Source organism: Eleutherodactylus coqui, chromosome 6, assembly GCF_035609145.1.
Source record: "Eleutherodactylus coqui strain aEleCoq1 chromosome 6, aEleCoq1.hap1, whole genome shotgun sequence".
In the NCBI taxonomy this organism is placed as follows: Eukaryota; Metazoa; Chordata; class Amphibia; order Anura; family Eleutherodactylidae; genus Eleutherodactylus; species Eleutherodactylus coqui.
In genome coordinates, this window is record NC_089842.1 from 37,424,385 (window position 1) to 37,445,995 (window position 21,611).

The 21,611-nt window shown below is 44.5% G+C and overlaps 1 protein-coding gene across 2 annotated transcripts in view; it reads right to left on the reverse strand.

Annotated features, from left to right (window-relative positions):
• Positions 1-10,528: 10,528 nt before the first annotated feature.
• The window catches only part of SCN3B (sodium voltage-gated channel beta subunit 3), a 36,317-nt gene continuing 25,234 nt past the window's right edge, over positions 10,529-21,611 (reverse strand). For both annotated transcript variants that reach the window (XM_066606605.1, XM_066606606.1), the window contains exons 3-6: positions 20,163-20,391; positions 16,793-16,931; positions 14,655-14,745; positions 10,529-12,235 (exon numbers count right to left, since the gene is read on the reverse strand). In XM_066606605.1, coding sequence (XP_066462702.1) covers positions 14,679-14,745; positions 16,793-16,931; positions 20,163-20,391 — 435 coding nt within the window. In that variant the 3' untranslated portion in view covers positions 10,529-12,235; positions 14,655-14,678. The remainder of the gene's footprint in view (positions 12,236-14,654; positions 14,746-16,792; positions 16,932-20,162; positions 20,392-21,611) is intronic.

The following is a 21,611-nucleotide window of genomic DNA, read 5'->3' on the forward strand; positions in this document are numbered from 1 at the left end:
ATCTTAGGATAAATTTTATATATTTATGTGTCATATATATATCAATTAAAAACAGAAACACCGGAGTGGCCCTTTAACTCGCTGAATTATGACCCACACTTCTATCTGGATCATGACACTGGGACACAGTGACCTAATAAGTGATTGATTGCATTTCTCCTCCATGCCCTAGTTAATATTTCCCTCGTGCTTGCTGGGATGTTGTCCAGCCCCGCAGCTGTGATAATGGGGAGTATGAATGTAACCCTATGTTAGTCTTGCTTTTAATGATCATGCTGCTATTTTTGGTTTGCCTTTGTGGTAATGCAATCTTAAAGCTTCCTGTCCTTGGCTGTATCCCCAGATTCCTTTCCACATGTAGTGTATGTGGGATAAAGGGCGCTGCTCCGACATTTCCAGGCGATAGGATATATTCTGCACAATAGGATGCTGCATGCCAACACATAGCGGAGGCCTTGTATAGGAGCTTGTGCTTCAGAGCGGACCTCGTTAGGAGCTCCAACCGTTCCTGATATTCGCCTGCTATTGAGATTCTGCATGGATGTTCAATACAGAATGGCTAATGCCCATGACTTATTAGTTTAGCTAATAGCATGCACTGTCCTGCCATGCTAATACCCCATTACTTGTACAGAGCGTCCCTACTCCGTATGGTCCGTCGCCATCTGATGTCCTTATGGCATACACACTAGCGCAAATTTCATAGGAAGCCAATTCAAGGGGCTCTCCGCTTTGGACAGTCTCTACTTGTTAGGCTGTATTCACTTGGGCAGGTGCAATTTCATTGCGAGTGGATGTGGGGCTTCCATCCGTTTTTCTGTTAGTACGCATCTGTATTTCACTCGTGTGAGCAAGAAAATGAAAGGCGACCCAATTGCTGTAATTTAAAACTCCTATTGAAGTCAACTGGTGTGTGAAAAAAAATTGGCACGTACCATCATGCTATGCGAGTGCGTTCCGTTTTTTTAAATTTGCACCTATTGACTTGATTGCTCCAAGAATGGCACATGCTATGATTTTCTTTTTTGCATAGACCATAGGTCCATCCGTGGAAGAAATCGCACATGTGAATAAACACATGGGGGCTTATTTACTAATCTTGTCTAAAAGTTAGACCGTGCCAACTTGGACTAGCAAGTCGTAAAATGTGTCATTCAACGATGGGTCTGTCAAGTATATGTTTACACCACCTATTAGTTAACGCCAAAAATTATGGGAATTTGGCGCAAATTTTGGTGCAGTTCAGGCCATGCCCCTTATTTGGACAAGTTGGAAAAACTGTCCAAAATATATAAAACACATGCTAAGTGTGATACAACCATGTAAGACCATAATTTGCACCAGGAAATGCCTATTTTGAATAGTAAATAAGCCCATTGGCTATACAGGGGTTGGCCAGTTACCAGACGACATTGCCCCTATACTACCAACTGGACCTGTACTTTCCTGACCTCTGCCCTGGGGATGTAGTGCTGTAGCTCCTCCATCCTCCCGATGCTGGTTGTGGAGATGACGTCACCTGACCGCTGTAGCCAATTAGAGGCTGCAGCTTCACCACCTGTTCTCCCAGCAGCATTGTGTGCCCATTTTGGGCGCCATGATGCCAGGATTTCAGAATGTTGACCTGAAACCTTTCGTTTGGCTGCAGCGGTTGGATGACTTCCTGTGACCTCATCTTCCAAAATAAACATGGGAAGATAATGGAGCAACACGCCGGATCCCCAGGGCAGAGAATGGATAAGTACAGCTCCAGTTGGTGGTATAGGGGCAATGCTGTCCGCTAACTGGCCAACTCCTTTAATTGGTATAAGTTGTTTTCTTTCTGTTTCGAACTTGGATCCAACTTGGCCGATTAGGCCCCCTGTGTGAATAAGCCCTAACAAGTGTCCCTCGGTCGTACATTAAATCAGTGTCCCTTTTTTTGTCACCTGTGATGAAACCTGACGGGTTTCGAGGTCATTGCCGCTACTTGGCCACACATTTGAATAAGCCCTTAAGGCTTTTGTCCTCCCAGCAAAATTTCACCGTTGACTCCTCGCCCCAAATCGGTGGTGAAACCTGCGCAACTTTAGCATTCTGTTGAATGTTATGAAAATCTGTGCGGAATTTTGAAATCCGTGTTGCAAAAAAGAAAGCTGCCCTGTCCATTTTTGGCGCAGTTTCTGCGTCAGGCCGTCACTTGTAGATTTGCAAAATCTACGGCACATCTCCGATGACTAAACAGTCAGATGCACATTGGAAAAATCCCGCCGTGGATCGGATGGTAATCATGGCGTGTGAACCAGGCCTTAGTGTTCCGTTTTACCTGCGTTGCCTCAACAGGGGATAAAACAATGCCCGTTCCCATCAGTAGGCGGTCTGTGTAACGCAGAACAGGTCCTCAAGCTGCTGTTTGTAGCTGCCCTCCAAAAGAGGACGATCTCCACACAGGCCCTCTGTTAACTCAGAATTCCCTAGTAGAGCATACAAAATGGGGTTTGTAAACTGGATAACCTCTTTAAAGGGTTGTCTGACTTCTAGCCATTCCACTGCAGGAAGCAGACAGCTCTGTAGATTGGGCAGTGGCCAGGGTTGGTATTGCAGGCTGAGTCCTGTTCACTTACCATTACCAGTACCGGTACCAACTCGGGCCAGTACCGACACAGGAACCCAAGTGGAATATTAAAAAGTCCAAGTAGAACAGGCCAACTGTTGCAAAACTCCAACTCCCAGCATGCACCTGGACATGAGTTGTACTTTTGCAATAACTGTAAAGCCACTATTTGAAGAACACTAATGTAGGTGTTGCTGCTCTTTGTATTCGGACCACCAACCCCTGTAGCAACAATAACCACCAATTCCCAACACCCCAAATCACTGGCACTTTACCCTCAAGTCTTCACCTACTATTGGGGATGCATTGAGGTATTACCTGTTCAGTGCTCTGCAATCCATTTTCTTCCACTGTCGCAAAAGTACAAACCCCAACATGCCGGATGCAGGGGGTCGTGTCGTCACAGGATGGAGAGACGCAGGGCCCATTCACATGGGGGGATTGTCTGTCCGTATTGGCGCCGTTAGAGTAAATTAGAGCATTCAGATGGGCTTTTCTTATGTGGACCGGTGTCGTGCGTGAAAAAAAAAATCATAGCATGCCTTATTTTGGTCGATATTTGCAGACCACAGTCCTCAGGAAAGTTTATGGGGGTGTAAAAAAAAAAAAAAAAAAAAATTCAGCAAATGTTACATGTACATGTGTGTGCGCTGCGTTATTTACGCATGTTGCCAGGAGATCGTGTAAACAGAAAAATAGACATCAATTTCGCACCCGGACCGTAAAAAACATATGCAACACGCAGTGAAACTGGTCTTTTTCACGGACCAAAGTTGAATACGCCATTGTGACTGAGCCCTTACTATAGATTTCCTCCTTGGCTTACTGCACAAAGTCTGTGACCACCCAGCTCTAGAAGTAACCAAAAGCAAACCGAAATCTTACAAGTTTAGTAACATGCCAAAAAACATATTGCGATCACTTTTTGCACTTCCTGGTTGGAGGATTTTGCAGAGTTGTGTATTGGTCCATTTTTTTTTTTGATGACTCCAATGAGAAGAATTGATCTTTTTAGGGTGGTTTCACATCGGGGTTGGGGGTTCCACTTTTCTGCTGTGTTTGGGGAACAGCAGGGGCGTAACTATAGAGGGTGCAGGGGATGCGGTTGCACCCGGGCCCAGGAGCCTTAGGGGGCCCATAAGACCTCTCTTCTCCATATAGGGAGCCCAGTACTATGAGTAAAGCGTTATAGTTGGGGGCCCTGTTACGAGTTTTGCATTGGGGCCCCGAAGCTTCAAGTTATGTCTCTGGGGAACAGGATAGGGGAATCCCCGCGGCCAAACGGCTCCGTCTTAGGATGGAACCAGACAGTGCCGGACCGACTCCATTGACTATAATTGGGTCCATTTGTTTTGCGCTCAGCTACCTGACATTTAGACCGCCTTTTCTTCCAGTATTTTGCGCCAGGGGTTGCAACACAGATGTGAATTCACCCTTATTCCATCCCACTTTATAGATTTGCAACGCGTTGCGGAGCTGATGGGATATCGGGTTGCGGAACGCTGGGAACATCTGCAGTCCTAGTGAGGAAACGTCCGCTGTGTGTTAGGGGTACAGATGAGGGATTAATGGGCTTCCAACCCGGCAGAGTGGCATGTAGCTATATATTATCCTTGTGCCTCACCTGCCCTGTCTTAGTACTATGTAGATCCAGAAGCGGAAAATTAGTCTTGTGGTGCGGATTTTGATGTGGATCGGCTGCGGATTTCACATCCTCAATTGAAAGGGGAAAATCTGTTGCGGATCCGTGTCAAAATCTGCACAAGAATCCACAGCGCAAAATATGCAAGTCTTACAGGCCGACTTCACATGAGTGTATTTGTGTGCGCAAAATTTGCACGCAAGATGCAGTGAATAGAACCCAATGATTTGGGAGTGCAAAAGAAAACAAAAAAAACAGAGCATGGAATATACAGCATAGGAGATCATCGACAAAAACACAATACGGGCGTGCGATATTATTGCTGGAAACGCTTGTGTGTTTTTTCATGCAGTTTTCGTAGAGCGATTTTTTTTTTTTTTTTTTTTTTTTTTTTTTTTTTTTTTTTTTAATGGCATTTTTACGAAAACACTAGATTATGGTGTCCTTAAATATGGAGAGAAATATGAAACCCAAAGATGACTTTCATTATCCAATGACTGAGCCCCCCCAAACCTGTTCACACGTGTACAGCGCAGCAGGAAAGTAGCTCCCGCTGTACACAAACGCTGCTGGTTAGCAGGTGCCTCCCGAAAGCAGGGCAGCATCGTGGCAGTCAAGGACTGATGTGGTCTTGCTGCAACCGCCGAGACTAAATCTAACCCGGATCCCAATGATTTCACTCTATAGATGCCGCTGCAGACAACAGCATCCAGGGGGTTTAAGAAGAAAGGTGGCTCCCTCCTACAACCCATGGGCACCCCTGTAATCTGATTGCGGGGTGCCAATGTTATCATGGCCTCCTTGTCTACCATGTACAATGACCTAGTGTTGTCCGTGTCATCAATGACAGAAATAAGCCTTAAAAACCTTGAATAAAGTGACAGCTTGAATAATGTGCTGCACTACACAAGTAGTGCAGTGCATTGTCTAAGTGGTCCAACGATTTCATCTTCAAGTTCCCTTGCAGGAGAAATAAATGTGGTAAAAACCTTAATAAAAGTTTTCACATAAGACTAAAAATCTCAATTAAAAAAGAATAAAAATGTGTAATTTTTCCAATAAAACACAAATTACTATGGCCAAACATTAAAAAAAAAAATCCAAAATTGGCATTGCCACGTTCGCAACGACCCATGCTATAAACTGATTGGTACCTATCCCAAGCGGTGCACATACCTAGTTGCACTCCTTCCCTTCTTTCCCCTACAGCAGTTTCCACCACATTTGGGGCATTTCCATAGAAATCCGGTAACCAATCGTGCGGTGCCTTTTCTTTGATTGACCCTTGCAAAATTAAAAAAGTTGTGGCCAAACCTACCGTTTTTTTTTACATTCTAATTAACCATTTTCAAAGCCCAATTCTAAAACCCCTGTTTGGTCAAAAAGCTCAGAATCCACAAGGTGCACCTTCCCTTCTAAGACCTGTGTTTGAGTCCTGGTGTGCCCTAGGGGGACATGTGGGATATTTCTAAGCACTGCAGATTATATTGTTTGTTTTTTTTTTGCCAACTCCTGTTGTGTTACAGAAAACAAAATTCTTAAAAATTGAAAACCTTCAAAAAAAGAGGAAATTGTTCAAATTTTATCCTCCATTTTGCGTTAATACACCAAAAGAGTTTTACAGTAGAGATTGTAGATGCAGCTTTGACAGCTTTGAGGGGTGCTGTTTTCAAATTGGTGTGATTTATGGGGTTCTAATATATAGGTCTGTCAGTCACTGTAGAACTAAATTGGTACCTTTAAAAAAAAATACAGGTTTTAGATATTTCCTTCAAAATTTAGAAAAATTGCCGCAATATTTAGAAGCCAAAATCAAAGGCTGCTTTCAAAATGATGCCAATATAAAATGGAAATGTGAAAAATGCAAATTTTTCAAAATTTTCTGTAAATTTCAGATTTTTTCTTATAAATAAACTTTATCAACCAAAATTGACCACAAACCTAAAGTACAACATGTCACAAAAAAAACCTTCTTACAATCAGTTGGAGAAGTACAAACGTTCCAAATTTGTTTCGTGACGTATGTCAGACTTGCAAAATGGGGCTTGCTCAGGAAGGTTAAAACTGTCTACAGGGGAAAGGGTTAAACTTTGTAACGTCTGATCCACCTTGATACTACAGGGATGTATCAAGGAGAAACTGACAGGGTGTAAAATATATATGTCCCTGCTGGCTTTCCCTTCCAGTATTAATTTTTTTAATGGCTCACCCAGTCCACGATTTAAAGGGTTTCTCCGACTTCTAGCTATTTTGCTGCAGACAATAGACAGCTCCATACATTGCACAGTGGCCAGGCATGGTACTGCAGGCTTAGTCCCATTCACTTCAATAAGACCAGGCTGCACTACCAGCCTGAGCCACTGCACAATGTACAGAGCTGTCTGCTTCCTGCAACAGATAGTAATGGCACAACCTCTTTAATGCGTCTCCTGTCTGCCATCATCTTCTACTTGGCAGATGCAGCAAATTTGAATTTGTAATTTTTTTTTGTTTTATCTATTTATCATAACCACTAATTTTATCTGCAGCCGTATGTAAAACTGCAGGTAACACATGGCAATACCACAGTGAGTTGTGCCAAATGACAAACTCAGGCTTGCTACTTGTGACCAATTCAACTCTGCTGCATCTCTATACATTCCATTTCCATGTTACGAACAGGTCTGAAAACATTCTGCTAATGCTCTCTTATAGGTACCATGTCTTTGCTTATAAATCTAGATCTCGCCTGGTAATCTAGTTCTCTGCAGGTATTCACTCCAGACTATTGGACGTTCAGATCCGTCATGAGATGCAGGACATTTTTTAAAAATATCGGACAAGTTCAGGAACCGAGCGGACCAATTCTAGTCAATGGGATCCGTTGGTTCTGTTATGAGTCAGATCTGTTCATCCAGGGGATTCTGTTTTCTGCTCCCACACCGGAGCCAGAAAGCAGGATCCTCAGCGCAGATGTGATTTTTAGCGTTGGGTGTAGTGATCCACTACCAAGCATTTTCCCTTAATCCCCTGTTTTCAGCATGGTATGTAGTGTGGGGTTCTGAGCCGTCTCTATTATTACAGTTGTCTGGTGCTATTACGTTGGAGTTGAGCAGTACGGATGGTGCTTGCATCGGCGATGACTCCGCTTACTGGGACGGGTCTGGCATTTATGGTTTTATTTTTTTATGTTAAAAAAAAATACATTGTAAATCAAAAAAATGTTGCTCTATTTATTGTGCTTGAGATGAAGCTATATATTTTTGTGAATCTTTTAAAGGGATGTTGGCAATGTGTAATGGACGGTGATTTCTGTATGGAAACGGCAGCAGACTGTATGTTATGTGTGTTAATCCTGTTTTTGCAGAGCATGGCGGGTGCTGATGACTGACTATGCTGCTTACCTGTGGCAGAAATGTTGAAGGACCGCCGGTTGTCCTCCGTGGCTAAAGGGGGACAGACCTGGATGGTCATTCAATAAATGTGCATGCAGGGTATTAAAGGGCCACTCCAGTGAAAAAACACATCCCTGCCCCCTCACCTAATTGTCTGTCACATTCTAGTCATCTGCTATGCATATTGCAGTCACTTCTGTTCAGTGCAGCCTCCCGAAAAAAATCACATGAAAATAGGATCTATTATTTGCAATTTTTTATTTTTCTTATTTTTGGGCGATTCTGTTCAAGAATCACTCATTCTTTCATAGGAGTGCAAAAAATCGCATTGTGTTTGCGTGTACACGCGAGTTTTATGCAAGCACGATGTTTTATTTTTTTTACTATTGGAATAACAGGCCATTTTCTAGTACGTTCTTCAAGCGCGTTAAAATCACAAGCCATGTGATGCATTTTGCTTTCATCGTACTTGCCAAAAATAAGCCCCAGGTTTGCAAGTGCGATATCGGTCTAAGTTTCTCAGACTGACTTTGCACTCGCCTGTGTAAATGCACCCTTATCAGGTGCCATCTTGAGGCTGAGATTTCTCCCTGCTCACTTACTCTATGCTCTACTAACACACCCATGATGCATCAGTACAGCATCATAGGAGCAGCTAGAGGCAGTCCCATCTCTGCCTACTAGGAGGACAGTATGATTATTACTGCTCTGTAATAATACAGTCAGGAACATAAGCTGCCCTCTCCCTCCTTATCACTGCATGAGAGGAGCCTCTAATGTTTAGCAGGAGTGTATTTGTTCCCCCTAAGAAGAGCTTTTGTGGTAGAGTATATGTAATATCATCTCACAGGAATTATGCTGACTGAAAAAGTGACTTCTTGAGGGAACGTGCAGCCAATTAATTCTCAGGTGGTCAGAATGAGATCACCTTTCCACCTGGAGGACTCCAGAAAGTTTCAGATAAAAAAGCCTAACTAACCAACTTCTATATAATTGGGGGCTAGTTCCATAGCGAATGAAAAAAATGTCACTGGAGTGGCCCTTAAACCGAAGTCATGGGCTCTACTGCACCAACTGGCATAGCAAAAATGCTAGCTGAGCATCGATCACCCTTCCATGAAAATGTAGCCCATTGCTTCTGCATGAAAACTAACCGCCAGTCGCCACAACAAAAGAAGTCCATTCCAGCAGATATATTGCATTTGTGCCGTCATTCAAGAGATCTCTACAATCATCGATGGGGATGTTGGTTGTTCTGTGGTGTTACTGGCCTCTGAAAGTTGGACTTTGAACTGTAAAAATAATATTTAAGACAAAAAAAAACACAAAAACAATAAAAAAGAAAATCCTTTGCGCTGTGCGCAGGGGCATCGTGTCCAGGGGGCCTGGTAGCATAGGTATATCAATGGCTTTTCAGCCGAAACTCAATGTGAAATAGCTAGGACAACTCAACTATGAATAAAATTAAATATTCCAATGAGGAATGCGGGTCTCCGAGTCGTGATTTGTGTCCTCTGCTCCTCCTGATCGCACCCGGGAGATCCCTGCAGCGGGTCGCAGCCCGGATACAAACGCATCTTTTGTGTTGTCTTCATTTCAAAAGAAACATCGAAACCAAAGTTTTATTTATCTTGTTGGCAGGTAACAGCTAAGTATCAGGAAGACCTCGCTCCTTCCAGAAAAGACAATGGTGACATCCTCTCCGATATAAGTAACAGTCATGTTGTTATGACGGTCGCTTCAAAACTAGTGCCTCTTATCTTTTTATGTTGGCACGCAACGTCGGAAGTAGATGTTGGCTGTATGAAAATACAGTTTGAACCTTCCAGACAAAACTCGGTAAATCTTGTTGCCGTGCGGAAGGGGGTGGTCTGAAAAAATGGCGTCTGACATGAAAGTGCCTTGGAATTCCTCAATATGGAAAAAAAATTGCACCCATTGACATCTGTTGAGGCTTGCCGAAAGTTTACGGAGACCAATCATTGGATGTTCGCGCAGTGCAACGGTGAGCCTTGTCTTAGATGGCCGTCACACCTCATAATGAAGAGCGTCTTCATCAGATTCAGAATCGCCAGATTATGACCAGCAAACCGGAGCTGAATATCGGTTTCAGTGTCTTGGTAGCTATGATCCACCGATTGGCACGGGTGAGCTGATCACGACGCTCTTCGTTTTGCGATTAAATGTCTGCAACATGGCTTGTCTTAAAGTTGCTGTCACCACTCTTCGAACATGCCCCAACGCCTCACAGTGCTAACACCCGCTGTTTGGTGTCCGCAAATGTTCAGTAAGCATTGATGAAGGTCAACGGGTGCAATTCTTTCTGAATGGAGGAATCATTTGGACAGCTGAGCCTTATACTTGAGTCTACTTGAGTTAACTTGAGTCTCATGTGGCGCAGAGTGTTAAGGCAGCAGTATGCAGTCATAAGCTCTCGCTCACGACCTGAAGGTTGAGAGTTCAATCCCTGCATGGTAGCCGGCTCAAAATTGACTTAGCCTTCCAAGGTCGGTAAAATGAGTACCCAGCTTGCCGGGGAGTAATAAACGAATTACCTGAAAGTGCTGCGGAATAAGTTGGCGCTATACAAAAGTCCCTTTATGCGCACTTTCATGTCAGATTACCACCCAGCAAAATTTTTACCAGATATGTGGCAGGGAGGTTCAAGTTATTTTGCCATACCATCAACATCCACTTCTGACATCCTACTAAGTTAGGAGGGGGTAGTTTTGAAATGATCCTCGTACTTTCTGCTCTGTGCAGTAGTGAGATTGTGACTATGAATATCAGGTGCAGTACAGGGGGGGCAGAAAGGCGATGGTTAATATAGTGCCAGCCCTGCCGGACAAGGCATTGGGATTTATAGAAGGGTTACAACATCTACCGGTATGGTCATGAAATAACAAAGCACCAAAGAGAGAAGAGATGAAATCATTGCTTTATACTGCCAAATACTGGATGAGCTAAAGTCATTGAAAGTGTAAGCAGATACTTGTCAGATACAAGACAATTTCACTAAACCAGACTTTTGTTTTTGACTCCACAGTTTTGTTCAGTGGTGTAGTTCAGGCTTGGCCAAAGCCCCTTCTGCTACATTGAAGGAGTGCAGTGCTATAAAGGTGACACATGGTTGGTGGGGCTGTTAACAAAGCTTCATCTGTTTCTTTAAAGATAGTAATGGTCATGCATGTAAAAAGAGTGCACCAAACAACTGTGATGTTGTCAATAGCAACCGGATTCTACAATATACTATCAAAAGTAATTGGACACCTGAGCAAGAATCAATACATAGTATTTATTTCCATATGTTAATATTTAGTGGGGCTCCTTTGGCCCTAATGACATCAGATTTCTGTGGCTTACTTTCTACTAACGTCTGATACACTATAGCTGGTATTTCCCTCCATTCATCCTGCAAATGTTTGGGGAGTTCTCTCAAAGAAGATGCATTGGCCTATCTTCAATGGTGCAAGGAGGGTCGACAGTAGAGCAATGGAAGAAGGTTCTATGGAGTGACGGTTCATTCTACTACATCTTTAAATTACATGAACGTACCTGGGTGTGGAGGAGTCTGGAGAACAGCTCTTGTCCAAGCGTGTTGTGTCAACATTTAGTACGGCGGAGGTTCTGTTATGGTCTGGGGATGTTTTACATGGCATGGCCTCAGTCTATTGGTTGTAGTGGTAAGAACCATGAACACGGAGGTGGACCCTGACATTCTGGATAATAATGTGCTGCCGACAATGTGGCGATACTCTGGGAATGGTCGGCCATACTTCCAACAAGACAATGCGCCTTATCACAAATCCAACACTGTTCTATGTTGGTTTGAGGATATGGATATTCCATGATTGGACTGGTTACATTGAGTCCCAACCTGAACCCTACTGAACATCTTTGGGATGAACTGAAACGTTGGGTCAGGAAATATGAACAGCACCCATCTTTCCAGACATTTGCAGGGTGAATGGAGGGAAACGCCAGCTAAAATGTATCAGAGGCTAGTAGAAAATATGTCACGGAAAGTATCCAATGTCATTTGGGCCAAAGGAGCCCAACTAAGTATTAACAGATAGATAGAAATAAATAGTACTTCTAATTCTTGCTTGGGTTTCCAATTACTTTTGGCAGGATAGTGTATCATCAGGTACCGGTATACACTCATAAGACTGATAAGTACCACCCAGAAAGGGGAGGAGCCATAAAACCATTTTGGATGATGTATCATAGAACCTAACGAAATTATCTTCACTGGAATTTTACGTAGGACTTGACGATAATGAAGCTACCAATTGGTTGCTAAGGACCATGCCACACTTTTCCTTGTACCTGTTTTTATACATGATGAAATATATGTGATTTTCTTTTTTTTAAGAATTTTCTCCCATTGACCAGGACCCCCACCTACAAGCTCTGGAACTTATTGGTGTTTCTCCATTTCCGATGCATTGTTCATACACCACATTCTATACATCTGTGAGCCATTCAGGATGTTTACAAAGCAGGTAAGGCATTCTAGTGGGAGCTAAAGGCTGGAAAAAGCCTGAACACGTGTGAGACGGGTCTGTATAGCTGACTCTTGGTCACATGTTGTTAGAAGACTTCATCTGTATAATCTTGGGCCACCTAGAGAAAGAAGGCATAATCATAAGTAATGAAGGAAAAACTCTGGCCTTATGTCCTGGATACTGAGGTGAGCTAAAACGTGAAGGGAAATTATTTTTTGGAATTTTGGGCTAATCACTCCTGACCTGAATAATTAATCAGGAATCTGCCTGACCCGATCCCAATTCCCATTGAAGTCAAAATTGGGCCTCCAATTTTGTTGGAATCTAATAAAACCTTTGCTGTGTGATTTGAAACGTTGATTAGTTGACAACTAAGTGATTACAATATCAGAGCAGAAGAATAAATTATTGTGGAAAACTAACCCCTTGAAGGGAGGCTCAAGTACTCTATTGGACCGCCTCTAGCTTGGACACAAGATGAGATATGGGCAGGCATGGAGGCTCTAGTACCCTGATATAACGCCTCTAGCTTGGATACAAGATGTGATATGGGTGGGCATGGAGGCTCTAGTACCCTAATATACGGCCTCTAGCTTGGATACAAGATGTGATATGGGTGGGCATGGAGGCTCTAGTACCCTAATATACGGCCTCTAGCTTGGATACAAGATGTGATACAGGAGGGCATGGAGGCTCTAGTACCCTGCTGGGCCGCCTGTAGTTTGGATACAAGATGTGATGCAGGCGGACATGTAGGCTCTAATACCCTGTTGTATCGGCTCTAGCTTGGATACAAGATGTGATACTGGTGGGCATGGAGGCTCTAGTATCCTGTTGTACCACCTCTATCTTGGATACAAGATGTGATATGGGCAGGCATACAGGCTCTAGTACGCTGTTGGGTCACCTCTAGCTTGGATGTAAGATGTGATACGGACAGGCAGGGAGGCATACAGGTTCTGTATGATAATTTGCAGCATATCAGTCTACATTTGCTGTAACTGAGCCCCTAGGTTGTGCAAACTCATAAGCTGTGTAAGTTGCCGTTCCAAGTGGTCCCATACATGCTTTATTGGTGATAAATCTGGTGACTGGACAGCCACAGAAGTGTGACAATGTTGTGAAGCCATTCCTGTGACCCACTTTCTGGGTGCGCCCAAGAATTATCTTGCTAAAAAATGCCTCTTGGAAGCCGCCATGAGCGGAACACAGGTGGCCGCAAGATGTCCAGAACATATCGCTGAGCTGTCATTGTCTTTCGTACCACTTATAGGGGTGACCGACTGTCATTTGTGATGGCCCTCCAGACCATCACACCAGCCGTGGGCAGTGTGTGCTCCACAGCAAAGGCAGGATTGAGGCACTCACCCGAGGTCTCCAGGAACAAACATGGCCATGGTTGGTGCCCAAACTCAACCTGGATTTGTCATTGAAGAAAACCCGGCTTCACTTCGTAGGGTCCAGTTTCATTGTTCATGACACCACTGCAAACTGAGGCAACAGTGGTGGAGTCTTAAGACCAAATTTCCTTCAGCCAAACGCATGGAAATGGTTCCGACAGACACAGAGATGTAACGATGGTGCCACCTGTCTCTGGATGGTGGACAACAAAATGTTTGGAGCTGCTTGTGCTTGTGGGGATGATCACATGGTCCTGTCTACTGGTGGTCTGCTGAAGGCATCCTGAGCCCCATTGCCTTGTGGGTCCTCACCCATACACTGGTCCCAACACCTAACAGTCTGGTCAGAATGGCCAGTGGGAAACAATTCATTGGTATGACCATCCAGCTTCTCACATCCCAATAATGCATTCCTCTCAGACTCTGGTAACGGGGTCAAATCTCTTCTCTCTGTCGTAGAGGCGTCTAGTGGTCAACAAGCTCTACACAAGCAGAAGAAGTCACTACACACAAGGAGCCTCCGAGAACCTCTTATAGGCCAAGGGGGAACCACTTTTGGGGCATCAGGTGACAAAACCGTTCATCTAATCACCCCACAATTCTAATCATTTGTATATTTGCCTGAGATGTAACCGCAGGACATGTTTTGCAGTAAAACAACAACTTCTAGGGGATTTTTATTTTACAAAGTGTGGATACCGAGTTCAAAACCTCTTAATGGTTTATAAAAACCACCATTACAGTGAAGATATTACCCACAGGTAACCTGGCCATTAAAGAGGTGTACTTATCTTGGCTTTTTTTGGCTGAGATGGCCTACAGAAAGAGCCGACCGCGGTTTCCATAGATCTGTGAAAGTGAATGGAAGCTAGAGCAACCATATAGCATGCTACACTGTTTCCATAGCTCCACATTGTGCTAAGCTGTTTCCGTATATCCCATTCACTTTAATGATAGCTATGGCAACAGCACTTGGATGAAGCTCTCCGCTCTTTCCAACAGGTGGTCAGTACAGAGCATTGGGTTATTCTCATCTCAGACATATAGAGCCAACATAGGAGCATTCCTTTAAGAACCTTCTATGATATACATTTCTTATTTCCTATGCCTCTGTTACATGTCTGATATGATACCTACTGTTGACCACTATCTGTTCCGGCTTCATTGCTCCTCCACTGGAACAGGACAGCTTTCCTTATTTTCTGAAGGTATCGCTAGATAATCAGTGCTGTGAAATAACAGATACATATGTAAAAATACATGCCAGTAATGGTTTGACTATAATGGTGAGATTACGTTATTATATACACTGAATGGTCATTGGCCTTTTAACAATTGGTGCTTCCCTGTACGGATATTATCACCATGCATATCATCAACTGAGAAGTTTTTTGTGGATTAATTTCAGTGTGAATCCAGATTAGAAGGGAAAATCCAGCGATTTGAATGACTTCCTGGTCATCAGCGCTAAGGCAACTGGGGGCAGCATTTCATATGCTGTCAACTTTGTGGAGTTTACTCAAGCAAGAGTGTCAAGAGCATACCAAGAAAGTGAGGATCCTGTGAATGTAAAAACCTCATCACGAAGGGCTCAATGAGGTCGTCGTGAGTCCTTCTGATAAATAAGTGGCACACAAACCCATTGCAGCCGAATACAGTACTGGTGCTCCATCTAACTAGTAGTTCCTTAGTGCTATAACAGCAGACCATCAGTTTAAGTGCCTGATACGTCCATGCAGGGCTTAAACACCTTGTCTGCGTGAAAAAACTAAGGAAGAGGTCACGCCAAGACATCACTTTCCAAACTGGACGACACCAACAAACATCAAAGGGAAAGTTATCCTTAACTAACTTTTGGGGGAGTGGACCCTGCCTACAAACAAGGCAATCATCAAGAACAGCCCTGCATCTCGTACCTAAGAGCCTAGTCTTTCCCTAGATAGAAATAGGAAAGAACTAGACAGATGTAAAATAAGCCACATAGGTACTCAACTCACAAATGACCAACTATGCTCTTCGTACACCACAGATAGGGATAATGCACACCATATAAGACATGGATTCAGGCATCTGTATACCTACAGACAGCAGGGCATTCACGCAGCCTGGGCCTTTGCACACATGTAGACGGCAGGGGATTCATTCAGCTCGGGTGTGTGCACACTTACGGAAGGCAGGGGATTCATTCAGTTCAGGCGTGTGCACACTTACGGAAGGCAGGGGATTCATTCAGCTGAGGCGTGTGCACACTTACGGAAGGCAGGGGATTCATTCAGCTGAGGTGTGTGCACACTTACGGAAGGCAGGGGATTCATTCAGCTCAGGTGTGTGCACACTTACGGAAGGCAGGGGATTCATTCAGCTGAGGCGTGTGCACACTTATGGAAGGCAGGGGATTCATTCAGCTGAGGCGTGTGCACACTTACGGAAGGCAGGGGATTCATTGAGCTCGGGTGTGTGCACACTTACGGAAGGCAGGGGATTCATTCAGCTCAGGGTGTGCACACTTACGGAAGGCAGGGGATTAATTTAGCCTGGGGGTTGTGCACACCTACGGATGGAAGGGGTTTTAAACAAGATACGAGACTCCAATCTGGATCCAAGCAACCACCAACAGAACATAGAGCCTAGACTCAAATTCCAACAGATTACAGCCATCTAAGCTAGACTCCCACACCAAACTGGATCCAAAAAGAAAGCGACACAGACAGTAGAATGACCCAGAACCAGGAATGGGTGTGACCGGTTAAATATTTTCATACCATGGCTGAATGGTCACCCAGAGAACACACCTCCCTGTCGACCAATCAGTCCATACGCCATAGGAAAAGTTACAGCAGAGTGAAGAGGAAAGGGACCTTTTGCAGCGCCAGACAAACAAAAGAGCTCAAGGCATAAGCACAAAAATCAGACTGAAGTAGTAACTCAACCCTGGTTCCACTACCGGTTACAGATGGCACACAATAAAACATGCCAATGTTCTGTAAGAAAAAACGAAAGGCGGGCAAAAGAGTTCAAAAATTGGATCATTGAGCAGTGGAAAAAGATCACCTCATCAGTTGTATCCAGAAATAGTATCTGTTGCCCCTTGCTGATGAAAGGATCAGAATTTGGTGCAAGTATCATGAATTGATGGCCTCTTTCTGTCATGCTGGTGAAGGGTAGAGTCAGTTATGCGTAAGTTGTTTGTGTGCAAATGTGCGCACAAATACATCCATGTGAATAAGCCCTAAGAGTGTACTACAAATCACCTACAGGAGGGGGCACATACTTACACGCTCTCCTGGGTCACTTCTTCAGCCTTAGAGATCTTTCTGTAGCAGTAAACGATCTCCACCAGGAGCCACAAGGTGAGGAAGGCCAGCAAGATGTACATCATGATCTCCGAGAGCTTGCTAGTAAAGTCATGTCCCTCTGTTGGAACAGAAGTCGTTAGCACTGAAGTCAATCACCTCCTATTACAACATAAGGGGGGGGGGAGGGCTGCGAGGAACCCCAAGCACACAACATAGAACATCCATAGTATAAGGGCGGCTGCAGACGAGCGTAAACGCAAAAATGCTCACAGTAGCATGAGTTTTTGCACTGTGAAGGCTGCACTATTGCGCGCTTTTAGCATATTTAGCTGTACTTTCTGCCTTTCTGCTGTGATTGAAAAGGCTGTGTAGCTTAATTAGTCCCCGCTGTTATTGAATATGCAGTTCATTGCTTAGTTTTGCACATTTCTGAATCCTCGTAGACTCCAATGGTGCCTTAGGTGCGCAAATGTGCACAAAAATAGAGCATGCTGCTTTTCCCGTCCATGTTCCGCCCCTCTCATTGCAAACTGGTGAGGGGCGGAGAAGGGGCAGGAGCTCCCTGCACTCGCTCCCTTCCTGTCCCGCCTCCTCTTCTTGCAGAGAGGGGTGGCCTATATTGGCCAGGCGTGAAAACCCAACCGATATATGCCCGTCTGAATAAGCCCTTATACACATGAGCGTATATACGTGGCTAATGTAGCCGCGTCAAAAAATTGTGACCATCTGAAGCACTGGATTCCAATGTATCCATTCAGATGAGTGATTTTTAGCCATATAAAAACATCGTGCCGGGAATAATAAGACATCGTTGACCAAAAACGGTGACTAATTTTGTATGCTGCGTCCAAAGATAGGTCTTGCCCTATCTTTGTTCGAGATATGCTGGAAGCTCCCATGGACTCCTATGGGAGTCGGAAAAACTAGGGAGGGAGTTTAGCTGCGTCCGGCATTCAGGAAAAGAAGACAGCTGCCTCTATTTAAGTCATTCCGAGGATTTCTGCCGATCAAGGAGATTCCGCTCTGCAGAGTATATTTTCGCTAATAGAATCATAGATTGGTAGAGTTGGAAGGGCCCTCCAGGGTCATCGGATCCAACCCCCTGCTCAGTGCAGGATCACTAAATCATCCCAGACAGGTATCTGTGCAGCCTCTGTTTGAACACTTCCATTGAAGGAGACCTCACCACCTCCCGTGGTAACCTGTTCCACTCATTCACCGCCCTCACTGTCTAATATCTAATTTGTGTCTCCTCCCTTCCAGTTTCATCCCATTGCTTCTAGTCTTTCCTTGTACAGATGAGAATAGGGCTGATCCCTCTGCACTGTGACAGCCCTTCAGATATTTGTAGACAGCTATTAAATCTCCTCTCAGCCTTCTTTTCTGCAAGCTAAACATTCCCAGATCCTTTAACCGTTCCTCATACGACATGATTTGCAGACCGCTCACCATCTTGGTAACTCTTCCCTGAACTTGCTCCAGTTTGTCTTTTTTAAAGTGGGGTGCCCAGAACTGGACACAGTATTCCCGATAAGGTCTGACTAAGGAAGAGTAGAGGGGGATAATGACCTCATGTGATCTAGACTCTACGCTTCTCTTAATACATCCCAGAATTGTGTTTGCCTTTTTGGCTGCTGCATCACATTGTTGACTCATGTTCAGTCTGTGATCTATTAGTATACCCAAGTCTTTTTCACATGTGCTGCTGCTTAGTCCAATTCCTCCCATTCTGTATGTGCCTCTTTTCATTTTTGCCCATGTGAATGGACGAGAAAACGCAAATTAAGATCGGGACTTGATCGCGGCTTTTTTCTTTTCAAGTGTTTTATGGCGGCGATGCATTCAGTGTGACAACACATACGGTCAGCAGCAATAGTTGTTCAGTGAATGGAGGCGGAGCGCGCTGGAGATTTCTTCCAGCCTCCTCCATTCACTGCAAGCAGACGGTCGCTTAAACAGTGAACAACTCCTGTTTATACAGAGCGAGAACTTGCTGAGCTGTCGTTCCATTTCAGAGGGGTGAAACAGAATGTCTGGTGACTACTGAGCGACTTACCTAGTCGGGGGCCATGTGTACATGGACTGTAAGTCACCCATAATCATTTGAGCGACTATTACCCCATGTAAAGGTACCTTAAGGCAGGGGTCCCCAACTCCAGTCCTCAGGGACCACCAACAGGTCATGTTTTCAGGATATTCTATGGTAAGAACACCTGTGGCAATGTCTGAGGCACCGACAATAATAACATCACCTGTGCAATACTGAGGAAATCCTGAAAACATGACCTGTTGGCGGTCCCTGAGGACTGGAGTTGGGGAACACTGCCTTAAGGCATTAGACAATAATAATAAATACCCCAAGATTTCATCATTGTAGAATGGACACGTTGGGGCTTCCTCATATCCGAATATTTCCTACATCATTTGCTCGCTATCAGAGAATCAAAGCGTTTTTCTTCAGATGCAGAAAACAAAAGTGTGAACTCCGCCATATTGAATACAGTTCAGTTTTTCCAAATGGGAAGGGAATCTGTGATATATCAGACTTGGCTAAAATGGACGCAGAAATGCACTGGAAGTGTTAGTTTTGCCCTATCTTTAATTGTTTAGGAGCCAAGTGCGGGCAAATTTCAGAAAGGGCTTTACATCACGTTTTTGATGTGTCCCACCATTCTGCTGGTTGAATCCCGTCTCTGTGAACACGCTAAGTAAATGCAGGGGATGTTTCCTCACAGCACTGTAGGTTTCACAGGTTCAGGTGAACCATATTGCAGATTTTATTCCGTATACGGAAAGGACTTTAAAGAGGCTCTAGAGATGAAAGTCCAAAGGCGTTAAGTCTGGCGACCTCGGCAGCCATTCTGCCGGCAATCTGCATACAGCCACAGCAAAGTGCGGAGGTGCGCCATCCTGTGGAGCTCTCTGTTCTCATAGATGGGAATATGGTGTCCTGTATCATCTGAAGGCACTTCTCACTGTTAACTGATCCGTTAATTAACAATAGGCCCTGGATGCCAGACACAATTTGCCAACTTTGCCCTTGCGCCACTCCCAAACAAGTAGAGATGGGGCAAAACTGACCCTTCCAATGCATTTCTGAGGAAGTTCCAGCCGAGACTGATATATCACATGACCCTCCTTCCACTTGAAAAACCTCAACTGAATTCAATATGACGGAGTTCAAAATGGCCGCCAAAAATGTCTTCTCCACCAAAAAATGCTGCTGCCCTCCCAATTAATACTTCCAGACATTGGAGGTTAATTCTCTCATCATTACAACAGTTATAGACTTTACCCCACCCAGCAATATGATGAAACAGACGGCCATGCACAATGTCACATTACTTACTTATTCTTTTCACAGTCAGCTCAATTTTCACGTGGCTCGCGGTTGAGTGTTGGTGCGCCTCGAAATGGAGCGTGCGGTTGACGTTACAGAAGAATTGCCCTGAATCCGCCACTGTTACGTTGTGTAACACAAGGGAGACATCCTGCATGTCTTTGCTTCCGTTCCACTGCAGTCGGCCTTTAAACGGGCTGGTGACTTCCCGCGGTTTCCCTTCAGTGTATTCAAAGATCTACACAAGGATAATGCAAAGCATCAAAGTAGAACTCTCCGTGTTTACCCTCCAGCAGGGCGGTATACGCTCGCTATCGCAAGACGTATAGGCGCTATACAGGACGCACGATCGGAGGCTTTTGTGAACCTGATTGGTACATTTAACTGTACTTTATTTCGCGACCGGGACCACTCACATTGGCGCAGTCCCACCATTGCCATGTTTGAGTGGGCAGATAAGCTGACATGTAGGCCGGTCAGCTGACCTAGTAGACCCAGGTGGCATTGTTTAACCCTGTGAAATTGTGTAGTTCTGTGCGCAATTTTGTGCAGATGGGGCTTTTGGTACGCAATTGCGCCCAAAAATAGAGGTCATGTTTTTCTCCTCGCGCTTAAAAAAAAAAAAAAAACGTGTGAAGGACCCTATTGAAGTCAATGGGTTCTATTTCGTGCGAGTTGCGTGCACAGATTTTGCGCCCACAAATGCGCTGGTGTGAGACCATCCTTAGGGCTCCTTGACATGAGCATATGCACCTTCAGTGCAACGTATTTGCGCACGCAGGGCCTGTTCACACGCGCGCACAACACCCCTCTCCCGGATTTAAAATAGTTATGTAGCCTACCGAATTCCAGATGTGTTTTTTTGCACGCCATATTTTGCGCATCCCCTCGCTTTCGGGCGCTCTCATAGACTTCTACGGGGCCCTTTGGTGCACAAATGCACCCAGAATAGGCCCGGCCTTATACGTGGATTTATGTGCGCAATACGCGGCGAATAGAAGTCATTGACTGCAATAGGTTCGCTCACATGTGCGTATTTTTCCTGCATATTTCAGTCGCACAAAAAAAGCAGCGAGCTCTATTTATCTGCGCACCAAAAGTTCTCCTAGAAGTCAATGGGAATAAGCAAAATTGCGCACAATACGAGAGGAGATGCGTGAAGCGCTGCATAATTGCACAGGGAAAAGAACTCATTAGACTAATTAGCCATGTTTTTTGTGCACATGCCTTGCGCGCAAAAGAAGTACAGTAAAATACGCTGCTGCGCATGTAAAAAAGCAACGTTCGGTCCACAAAAATGCGACACGTGCAAATACTTAAGTATTTAAGTGTGCATTGGTGCTGCAGATACGCACAATGAGCGTTGTACTTTTGCGCATGCCTGTGCGCATTTTGCTGTATTTTCTTGTGCGTGCACGCCAAAGCACATGCTTGTTCCCTTTCAATTTAATGGCCAAT